The sequence below is a fragment of the Salvia hispanica genome, chromosome 2 (genome assembly GCF_029641045.1).
Source record: "Salvia hispanica isolate PSC_SH4W2 chromosome 2, Shi_PSC_v1, whole genome shotgun sequence".
Taxonomy (NCBI): domain Eukaryota; kingdom Viridiplantae; phylum Streptophyta; class Magnoliopsida; order Lamiales; family Lamiaceae; genus Salvia; species Salvia hispanica.
Genome location: NC_142693.1, coordinates 22,453,417 through 22,464,303, shown reverse-complemented (window position 1 = coordinate 22,464,303; position 10,887 = coordinate 22,453,417). Strand labels below are relative to the sequence as shown.

The following is a 10,887-nucleotide window of genomic DNA, read 5'->3' as shown; positions in this document are numbered from 1 at the left end:
CTTTATGCATATATTAGTTAATTACTATTCGTTGAAAAATAATCACAAGTTACAACAAAATTTGTTTCTTGAATGATCCTTCAAGTGAAAACCAACTGCATAATAAATTGAATAGTAATTCTATATATATTGCACTTGTTAAAGTATTTACGAAAGTGAAAAAAGAGTTATAGAATTGAGTCGGTTGTAACTTGTAAATTTGAATTCTTTAGAGATATATTTTTAAAAATATGTTTAAAATGTTAATTAAACTAAGTAAAAATATATAGAGGAAGAGGTATTGAGGAATGAGAAAAGGTAATGGTTTGGTAGCTTTAATCTCCATAATTCCGACACCCATAATATGTAGAGTAGATAAACTGATTGATATGATAAATGTCAGAAAACTGTCACTGCCACTCCTCATATAATCAATTCAAATAATTGATATATGTATATACACATGTTTATTTAGAGAGAGAAAGATAGATTGAATGAATCCTAAGATAGAGAGTATCGTGTTTGATCAGGTGGGGATGGATTTGCAGTAGCAGAAGCGGCCTTTACAGACCCATAACTCTCTCACATTCTAATCTTTATCACACACACACACACATATATATATAATATATATATCTCAATCATCGTCAAACTCCTCCTTCGCTGCACACGGGACTCTCTCTCATAACAATAATTCATGTATGGAACTGACACTGCATGTAATAGCTTTAAGGATTTCTAATTTTGATACATATGTTCCACTATTTTATTGTTTTAAATTATTATAGTTTATACTACTACTACTTACTACTACTATATGACTTGAATTTTAGCACTAGCTTGTTGAATTTAATATTCCAACGTCAATTTATTGTTAAAATAGCCTTATTAGTTTACAAAATTGTTTGATTGTATGTGACTAGAATAGGGGTGGGTCGATACGATATATCGTATCGAAAACGTTGTATCGTGTATCATATCGTGTTACAAAGAATTTCATATCGTTATCGTATCGAAAGTTTCGATATATCGAACTTTCAATATGAATAATATCAATATCATTATCGTATCGATATTTCGATATATCGTTAAGAACGATATATCAAAGATCGATACGATATATCGAAATATCGTTATCGTATCGAATATTTGTATATCGAAAAATATAATTTCAAAATTGAAAAATAACACAAAAATTAATAAAACTTCAACACAATAAAATAAATAATGTTCTTATTAGGGTATCATACATATATTTTCTAAATATATTAATGAATTAAATGGATTCATATATATTTATAATTTTAAACTTCAATATGTATTGAATTGCAATATGTTTCGATATATACAATATATATCGTGTATTATCGAATATACGATATGTATCGTATATTCAATATAAAACGATATATCGTGATAAAAGAAAATTCATATCGTTAGCGTATCGAAAACTTATGATATGATACCGTATTATATCGAAAATTATGATATACCGAAAATTCGATAATTTTTCGATATTTTTTCGATACGATACGAGCGATATATCATTTTTTCGATATTTTTACCCAACCCTAGACTAGAATCATCCGCAAACATATTTTATTGTAGAGTTTTGTCAGTTTTACAATGCTGTAATTTGTTACACAAATTTGCGAGGTTTAGACTATCTACAAATAAACTGAAAATTAATATCAGAAATCAAATAGGAGTACTAAACTATGATAATTGATAACCCTTAATATTTGTTATGGTGCGAGTAAAAACATAAATGATAGTATAAAAAATAATGCGTTAGCGTTAACGTGCTACCTATATCATGACATTAACCCTTGTCTGGAGGGTCTATGTCCAAATTAATTAATCATATTTTATTCTCTCTCGAATTTGTTTCTACTTGAGATTATTGTACATGTACATACATTTACATCGGATTCTTGCGTATTCGTTTTCTTGTAATGTACATATATTTAGTTATGTTTTAAATGTGCATTTAAATATTGTACTATAAATCAAGGAGACTTTGAGTTTATGATCGACCGATAAAATTCACAATATTCACTACCAAACAACATTATTAAATTAATTTTTTTTATAAAATAAATGAAGAGAATAATTATCTCCGTCCCGGCTAAGATGACACATTCCTTAGCCGGCACGGGGTTTTAAGAGTAATTGGTTAATGTGTTTAATTGGACAGAGAAAAGGTGGGTGGGAGTATTAAAATAGAGAGGGAAAAAAATGTGAATATTTTAATAGGGGTGAGAAAAAGTGGTTGAGTGTATTAATTGAAGAGAAAAAATTTCTAAAAAAGGAAATGTGTCATCTTAGTTGGGACAAACTAAAAAGAAAAACGCGTCATCTTAAGCGGGATACGGACACTGATGGAGTATTTTATAATGAAGAGAGTGAGAGAGAGGCATCTCGAAGATTGCGAACTTAAGCAACAGCTTAGTTTGACCGTTGAAGACAGTAAAATAAATAAAATAAAAAAGGTAGCTAGAGCCGGCCACCACCCCTCAGTAAAAACAAAAAGATGAAATTAAAGCAATAGTATTAATTTAAATATTTAATTAACTTCTCGGTAATATCATCATACTCATGCCACGAATCTCACTCTATTTTACTCTATTAATATTTAATTAACTTTTGACCATTATTGGAACCATCTACCTTTCTAGCCTTTCACACACACAATCCTAATTGGTTTATAACTTTTCAAAATACAATATTCCTTCGTGTTAATTAGTAGCAGTACTAATTTATTACATGATTTTTTGGCCAATTTGTAAATTGAAAATTTAATTATCTAGATAAATCACTATAAAAAATCGAAAATGCATGGTTGTGACAAATGCAGGGTAAATACACTGCAAAATATTTCACATTTTTTTTATCACAATCGTATAAAAGTTTAAAACTTATATAAATTATACAAAATATTTAGTTCATATTTCACTTTAGTACATTCGGTTAGTTTTATTCGTTATTTTTACTTTTTTTCTTTATGCAGGATACAAAAGGTTTATCATTATTTTATATTGGTACAAAATATTTTTCATTTTATATCGGTACATAAAATTTTATCGTTGTATCATATATGTTTTGTATGCCAAGTAGATAAAATTAAGGACATTCAAACACGCAATAATATTAAATTGAAATATATATGGCTTCAAACATTTTGTACCAGTACGAAAGAAATGTGAAAAAGTTTATATCAATTGTATAATTATATATCCCGACAAATGCTGGATGCTTATCCCATTTTTTCAAAAGCACTAATTTTTGCCTCTCACAATATTAATTATAATTAGTTACAATCTTATCCATGTTATGTTTTATTTGATGGGATATGATCATGCCACGTGCAACTCTATTTTCATAATTATCATGTGATTTAATTTATAAATATATGTAGCGTTTTCACTAATTAGATTTGATAGACCATTAGAAAACAAGTAGAGGGGCATGTCGTCACTTTCCAGTTAAGGAACTATTAATATTCTTAATAAACTTACCACACTTATAAAAATGAAGAAATAATACTAACAAATATGTCAGTAACTGCATGTATTTTAATTCGACACCGCAGACCCATAAGGAATATAATAACATTCCATTAAAAAAGAATGGGTACGTGTCATTAATAAGATTATATAAAATGATAAAGATTGATGAGAGTGCCACGTGTTGTGCTAGACTAGATTTTATTCTCAATTTGGCATGCATGTCCCTAATAATTGGTGGAAGTGACAATTAAATTACTTCAATTTTGCTACTATATTTCTCCTTTTGTTTTGTTTTTAATGTTATTTAAACTTAATTTAACTTTTTCAAGACACTTGTCACACAATATCTGACATATTAATATTTTAAGTCCAAAAGAAGAAGAAAAACAAAACGTTAACTTTAGTCAACTTGGAGTTTGGAAATTAAATAATATATATGAATTCTACTTGCTGAAAAGAAATGAAGAAAGAATCGAATTTTAAAACGGTAGTAATACATCATACTACTATTATTTAGTAATACTGTAATTTTCTTATCATACTACCTGAAAAGAAAATGAATCAATTTGAAGTTATGGATTTTGTCCTTACTGAAAAAAGAAATGGGAATTGATTAATTGTCGTTACACTGCCATCTCCCATTATTTACTGCATAATTATGATAATAAACCCCAATATCATACTTCCACGTCTTCTTTTTCATAGGATAATTAAAATGAGCACTTCGTCAATTTTTAAAAAAGAAATAAATCCAAGATTAAGAAATGAACGATCAAAGCGTGGAACAAAATCCAATCCTTGAAAATTGGTAAAATCACATGGAAACAATAAGTACTATTGAAGCCCTCTTTTCCTCTTTCATACAAACACTTGAACAATTCAATACATATACGTATATGCAATTATGCATGCAACCATCAAAATTATATGTAAGGCAGCGCAGTTGGTTCTGGAGGGGCTGAGTTGCAACAATGGGCAAAGATCGATTCTCATTATTGCCGTGTAGTTGTAACATCTCTCAGGCACAAGTGAGAGGCCATGAGAGGTAGGCTTCTGGCAGGACAGTGGGTTAAGGGTCCTCCCCCTTAGCGGGTCACCGCATACCCTGATTGAACACCCCTCACAATACTGTCGGGACGGGATGTGGAGGGCCCTCGGGGTTGGGATTACAACCTTTTACAAGAAGAGTATATAACTTGTGCGCCTGTGTAGTTGTGTTTGTCCCTCTGTCTTCTCTGTATGTATGTGTGTGTGAGAGAGAGAGAAAAGGAGAAGGAGAAGAATGCCCATTTGCTTGAAGCCACCAAGAAACTGGACCTTTACTGTGTGTGAATGTGTGTGTGAGAGGGAAAGAGATGGTCGAAGCAAAGAAAGATGTGAGTTTAGCTAGTTTAGTGGATACGTATATGTTGGCACATCTGAGACATACAATATCTTTACATAATATACATAAAAATATATGTTCTTCTTCGTCTTCTTATTGCACATGCATGGGCATATACCAAATACGTATGCGCATACGTATATTGCATATATATGTACGTGGATACAACATTCTAGCTAGTGAGAGTGTGCTCCATCTACTTAGCTCGGCTCACACTCATACACTAGATAGCCATCACCTTGGATGCGTGAGAGTGTTTCGCCTTTGCCACCGGAGAAACTCCCAGCCAGTTCTTGATAAGCTCGAACACCTTCTCATCACGCAGCAGTGCCCGGTGACCTGCACATACTCCCACCCTCTCCACTGCATCGAAACTGTCTGCCTGCACTCCACATTATCAGAGTTCGTCATGAAAGAGAGAGAGAGGCAGAGAGCGTACCTGTGCTGATTCGGATGGGACTGTTCCATCACCATCTACATAAGAGTATTCTGGCTGAACGACATAGGAACATACAAGTTAGAATACAGTTAAGATTATGAAAATCAGGCACAATGTGTGCGCGTGTGATCAAAGATGTCAAGGCATAACATCTACTACAAGCTCTGTATGCACGATATCAGTTTGAGAGGTGCGCGTTGCTCACCAGCGTGTGGCATATCTCGGATGGATCGCCTATTGGAGAAGACTCCGAACCATAGCTGAGAGAGGTTAGCATATCAGGGAAATTACTAGAAGATAGAAATTCTTAAACTTGTACAGACCTCTACCTACCGAACATCAAAGGGTGTGTCAACAGATATTCCATAGATATTGTAGAACGGAATCCCCTGAGGGAGTTGAGTTTGTTCAAGGACTTCCCGGGTGCCCTTAGCCCATTTAAGGATCTCAAAGTTGAAAGGAAGGGCTATTGTTTCTCCATCATAATCCAACTGTAAGCAACCATCATTCAAAACCAGTACTCGTGCAGAACAGACGGAAAGATATGTTATTCAATTGGTTATCGATGAGGATGAAACTACCTCGTTGTTCTTCAATGCAGCTTCGAAAAGGGATATGCATCCATTCGAGTGATAGGATTCCAGCTCAACGGATGTCTCCTCACCGTTGGAGTGCTTCCTCCATACTTGGATCACGGGTTGCTTCTTCCAATTGAAACTTGGGTTTGGCAACATCTCGTAGATAGATGGGCACTCAATCAGCTAAAGCATGCTCCGAGAGATTGGTAAGTGTTAACTTAAAATCAGAGATAACTGGTACATAACATTAGGCATAGAAACTTCATCCTAGGTTCTCTGCAGATTTAGGCATAAGCAAGTTTGTATTTGAAATTAAAGCAAGTTGGTAATTACCAATTGATGCATGGACCACCTAGACACAAAGAAGAAGCTTTCAAAGCCTTCGACAAACTGCAATCCAGTAAGCAAAGAATCATTGATGCATCCCGGTGCACCTGTTCACAAACACCTCAGAACTCGTAGATGAAGCAAATAGAAATCCACTCTACAACTATAGTTATTAGTTTTAGTGAATTGCACAGATTTTAAAATGTCCAGTTTAGCAAAGACTGGGAAACTGCTTAGTTAGCAGAGGTTCGGGAATAGAATACGAGTAATGCTACCTTGGAAGGGAGTGGCAATAGTAATCCACTTATTTACATATTTGGCAAATATCTGCAGTTTCAAAGACAAATCACTCGATATGCCTTCATATGCAACGTTTTAGGAATGCATAAACAAAAAGTAAGGCAGAAGAAAGCAAGAAAATATATATATACATAGTGAACTAAAACTGAATTGACATACATCATTATGAAGAGATATGAAACATGAGACCAGCAATCCACCCATCGAGTGTGAAATTACAGTGACTTTCCTTCCGCCCGAAGCTTTATGAGCAGTCTCTAACTTCTCTTTTAGGCCATCCATTAATTGACCAATTCTGCAATATTTTGAGTTATTGGCAGTTGAAAAGATTTCCTTAATGAACACAGTAAAGAGGTTTTACAGAAGACCACACTACCTATTGCTTTGGCGAAAGTCATAGCCATACCCAAACAACGTCGTTCCTTTCTTATACCCGCATCCAACAAGCATGTCAATCATATCATGGAAATGATACAGATCGGTCAAATGCAGAAGCTTTACAAACTGGCATAGAAAAGGGATGATATTAGACACATTTCTAAAACAAAAGGGGAGAAACTACAGCAGCTACACAAATCTACAGCAAAGTGGAATATGCCATTAAGTTGAGCAAATGATTACATTATCATCTTGAATAAATCACCATAAATGTTAGCCATCTAAAGTAGAATCCCAAACCAAAGATAGTCGATAAATGAAACAAAGTAAATAGCTCAATGCAGTAAATGTTAACGCAGCCTATTTGAAATCTATTCTTCAGATATCATATCCGAAGCTCCAAGGGGTAGCAACCGGAGTAGCCAGTTTAGCACATTGATGCATACCACACCAGTTCATTCACAATTCCAAACCAATTTCATTCACTTCTCACTAAAACCACGCCTTGCTCCATGCTTTAGACGCGAATGTACCTTGAGCAAGGATGACTAAACATACACCATAGCCGAATTACACTTACAAGGATACATGCTAGTCTTGAATTTGATCAAGCCAGCTAACTCAAGCAGCTGAGAACAAGAGCATAAAGAAGGTCGTGCAATCAAATAAAGTGTAACAACTGAAGCTGCAATAATACACTAAACCACTACATAAACAATCACAATCAAGCATGAAAAATGCAGGGAAATCAGAGAACAAAAAAGGCATTAAATAGTAAATAAATAAAAGCTTACAAGAGAAGGGTCTAAAATATCAATAGCATAAAGCCCATAATCATCTTGAGGCACAACTACCTCAGTACTATCATCCAATGTCTCAGTATACCCTACACATTCAGAAATTCATTCAATATCAGAAAAGCTTAAAACTTGACATAAAAAAGCAAGAAAAATTGATAATTTGACCTGTTTCAGGATTGTACATGGACCAGAGCTTGTTCTTGAACTCCAAATTTGCCAGCAAAATCCGGACCCAAACCCTGGTCTCGGACCCGGATTTCTTCTTCTTGGAGTTGAGGATTGACCCGGCTATGCCCGAGACCAGAAGAACAGGATCGCAGTCGGAAATGGCGTCGTCGGCGTCGGTGAGACTGGACTTGCAGCAGCAGAAGTAGTCGCGCAGCATCTTCGGTTGGATCCGGTTTATGACCCGGTTCAGTATCCAGACTCTGGCTTGTGGTTTTTAACAGTTGGAAGTAGTTATGTTCACGATGCTGAAAGATGCAAAAGCCAGCATAACTGAAGAAGCATATTCCTCTATATTAGGAAATTGCATTTTACTCCCTAAATTTAGACAAATCTCATTTGCTGCCCAAGTCTCAAATTGCATAGCATGAGATCGAATCAATTAATAGAGTTTTGTTGCAGAATAAATTCAATTATTAGAATGTCTAATGTCTAAACTTTTCGATTTGCTTTGAATGGAGATTAGGGTAGTTGGACTACAATAAAAATAGTAAAAAAATTAAAGGTTAGTGAGTGATATAATGAGCTGCACGAGCTCTACTGTCTTGGCCCACTTAATACTATTAATCTTGTGTGGCCAATAATTTGATAAACCCATTTAAATAATTAGGCGACGTTTGGTTTCATAGATAAAATAATATTAAGATGTAATCTAGGATTGAGTCGTGAGATTATTTTAGTCATAGGAGGTTAGCTATGACTAATTATCCCATAATTATCCATCTAGGATTGAGTTGAGGGACTAAATCTCATAAACCAAACACCCTACTAATTTCATCCGGGACACAATATTGCAAACCGAACACCACATTAGAGTGCTTGTACAAAAAAAAACTTTGTATGAATGTAACATTATTCAAGAAGTATATCTGGATCCAATAGTTGGAAATGCAAAAACACAAATTCAGAGAGATGAAATCAATTGATAACTAACACAAGTCAAAATTGTGCCCCATACAAATCCATGGCTTCGACATCATTTTAAAAGAAACAACGAACTATTCCAAAAGGAAATTAAGGCTGAAATCAAGAAAAGCCAACAACTGACTTTAAGAAAGAGAAGAAGTGCGATTCCACAGCTGATTTCTACAGGTCTTGCACGCTCAAACCTATCAAAGAACGACGTTGTAAGATGTGAAGCCGCCATCAAAATTCAACAAGAATATCATGAAATGTAGAAGTAGAGCAACATATTTGATCACCAAGTGAGAACCATCACAAATATGATCACATGGACGTTTTGACTTTGGAAATATGTAGTGACAAAGGTGTTGAAGGGCTCACCAATAATATATAAACATCAAATCATATAATGGAAGTTTGGACTTTGGAAGAAAGACTAGAGATGGATAGCAGCAGGTATACCTGGTGGGAGAGATTGCTTCAGCTTCTCGGCCTTCTGAGAGTCGAACACACAGAGTGTGTAAAGATACCTGGAGCACCGAACCTTGAACTTCACAGCATCCTTGGTCCTCTTAATTTTCACAGACCGCGCATCCTTCCTTCTAGCAGTGAGAAGGAAGTCCTTGATCTCATGGATTTGCTTAGGCTGGACACCACAAACAGGTTGAATAAACATAATTAGTTTGACTTACATGGCTACTAACAGAGTTTAAATAAAGAGAAACAACGCATCCGTAGCTTCAAAACATTCCAGTTCCTTATAGAAAATGCATTTAATTACCTATCCTAAAACAATACTTACATAGCATCTCACTCAAGATGGATCCAAATTTAACATGCACAAAAGAGTTTAATAAGATGATAACAAGTGAGGCATAGAGTCGTAGACTATCTGTGTTTAAATAAAATCAAGCATATCAACTAACTCGATGTGAATCTACATAACAGAAACCACAACCTTATCATGCATCTATGTTATGTTCTCATTTCAAATTCTTATCTCATTCAAAGGCACATATCAACAAGTTCACTGGCTCAATCAAAAAGAGGCTCTATCTGTATTGGTCTGTGGCCTAACAGAATTCGATGTAATAGCCTAACTCACAGTGGATTTACATCATCACATGAAATTAGCCATGAAACTCCGTATTCATTTTTGGACTCTCCATACGCTCCAATCCAAAATTCAATAAATCATCCAAAAATCTCCGACATACATGACTAGCCAATACACAGCAAATTTCCATTCTCATTTCAATAAATAGCTCAAATCCATATAAAATTGAGAAACCTTTCAAACAACATTGTAAATTTAGCGATAATAAATAAAAATCACAAGCAATTCGCATAAAATGAGTTCCTCATTTAACAAAACCTTCAACTACCAGTAGTAAAAAAACACGATCATTATTCACGTCCGATTACAAGTACAGTGAAAAATCGACACAGCAAGAATTTAGAATTGATACTACTAATTACGATTAGTAACATGCATTTACCATGATTTCTGGAAGAAGTTCAGCTGAAGATGCAGTTGCAGCGACGCTGAAAAAACATAGCTCTAATATTACTAGGGTTTTGAATATTCTAATAATTGGTTGGGCCGTTTATGCAAATTGAGTTGGCCCATTTAAAATATTAATGGGCCTCTTCAAATTGGTCCATTCATATAAAGATGGGCAATAATATTTACCAAAATTTAATTTAATTTGTTTCTTTAAATGCTAATGTGTTAGTGAATAATTGCCTCTATGTAAAAAATGGGAATATATCATCTATTATTGTATGTTTTAAAGTTTGAACCAGCTGTATGTATAAATACTGCAGCCTTTGCTATGCAATGATCTGGGAAATATTTAGCCAAAAACAGATTGTTGCCATTATTTTTAGGAGTTGGATCCACTAGCCAAATCAAGCCACTGTATTTATTTCTAATAGCTAAAAATAAAATTTGAAATGTAATGGTTATGCTGCTGATGCACCAAGAGTAATTATTACTATTTCAATGGGTTCGATTTTATTGTATGGGTCAATCAAAAAAGTGTTTATACACTTTATCTAGTCA

General features: G+C 34.3%; 2 protein-coding genes across 3 annotated transcripts; both read right to left on the bottom strand.

Moving 5' to 3' along the window:
• Positions 1–4,907: 4,907 nt before the first annotated feature.
• On the bottom strand, positions 4,908–8,187 carry LOC125206407 (phospholipase A(1) LCAT3). Of its 2 annotated transcripts, XM_048105665.2 has the most exons (11): positions 7,860–8,186; positions 7,689–7,780; positions 6,893–7,020; positions 6,676–6,811; positions 6,492–6,543; positions 6,223–6,323; positions 5,893–6,072; positions 5,645–5,802; positions 5,517–5,571; positions 5,312–5,365; positions 4,908–5,254 (listed from the first exon to the last, which is right to left on the bottom strand). In XM_048105665.2, exons 1-11 carry the CDS (start codon positions 8,077–8,079, stop codon positions 5,096–5,098), a joined length of 1,335 nt encoding a protein of 444 aa, XP_047961622.1. In that variant the 5' UTR covers positions 8,080–8,186; the 3' UTR covers positions 4,908–5,095. The 2 variants fall into 2 exon arrangements, with proteins under 2 accessions (XP_047961622.1, XP_047961633.1); XM_048105676.2 differs by lacking the exon at positions 6,492–6,543 and having other exon boundaries at positions 6,223–6,279; positions 7,860–8,187.
• Positions 8,188–8,822: 635 nt separating this feature from the next.
• On the bottom strand, positions 8,823–10,391 carry LOC125216970 (large ribosomal subunit protein eL38z/eL38y). Its single transcript, XM_048118776.2, has 3 exons — positions 10,322–10,391; positions 9,285–9,468; positions 8,823–9,028 (listed from the first exon to the last, which is right to left on the bottom strand). The coding sequence occupies exons 1-3, from the start codon at positions 10,322–10,324 to the stop codon at positions 9,006–9,008; spliced, it is 210 nt and encodes a 69-aa protein (XP_047974733.1). The 5' UTR covers positions 10,325–10,391; the 3' UTR covers positions 8,823–9,005.
• Between the last annotated feature and the right edge of the window lie 496 nt (positions 10,392–10,887).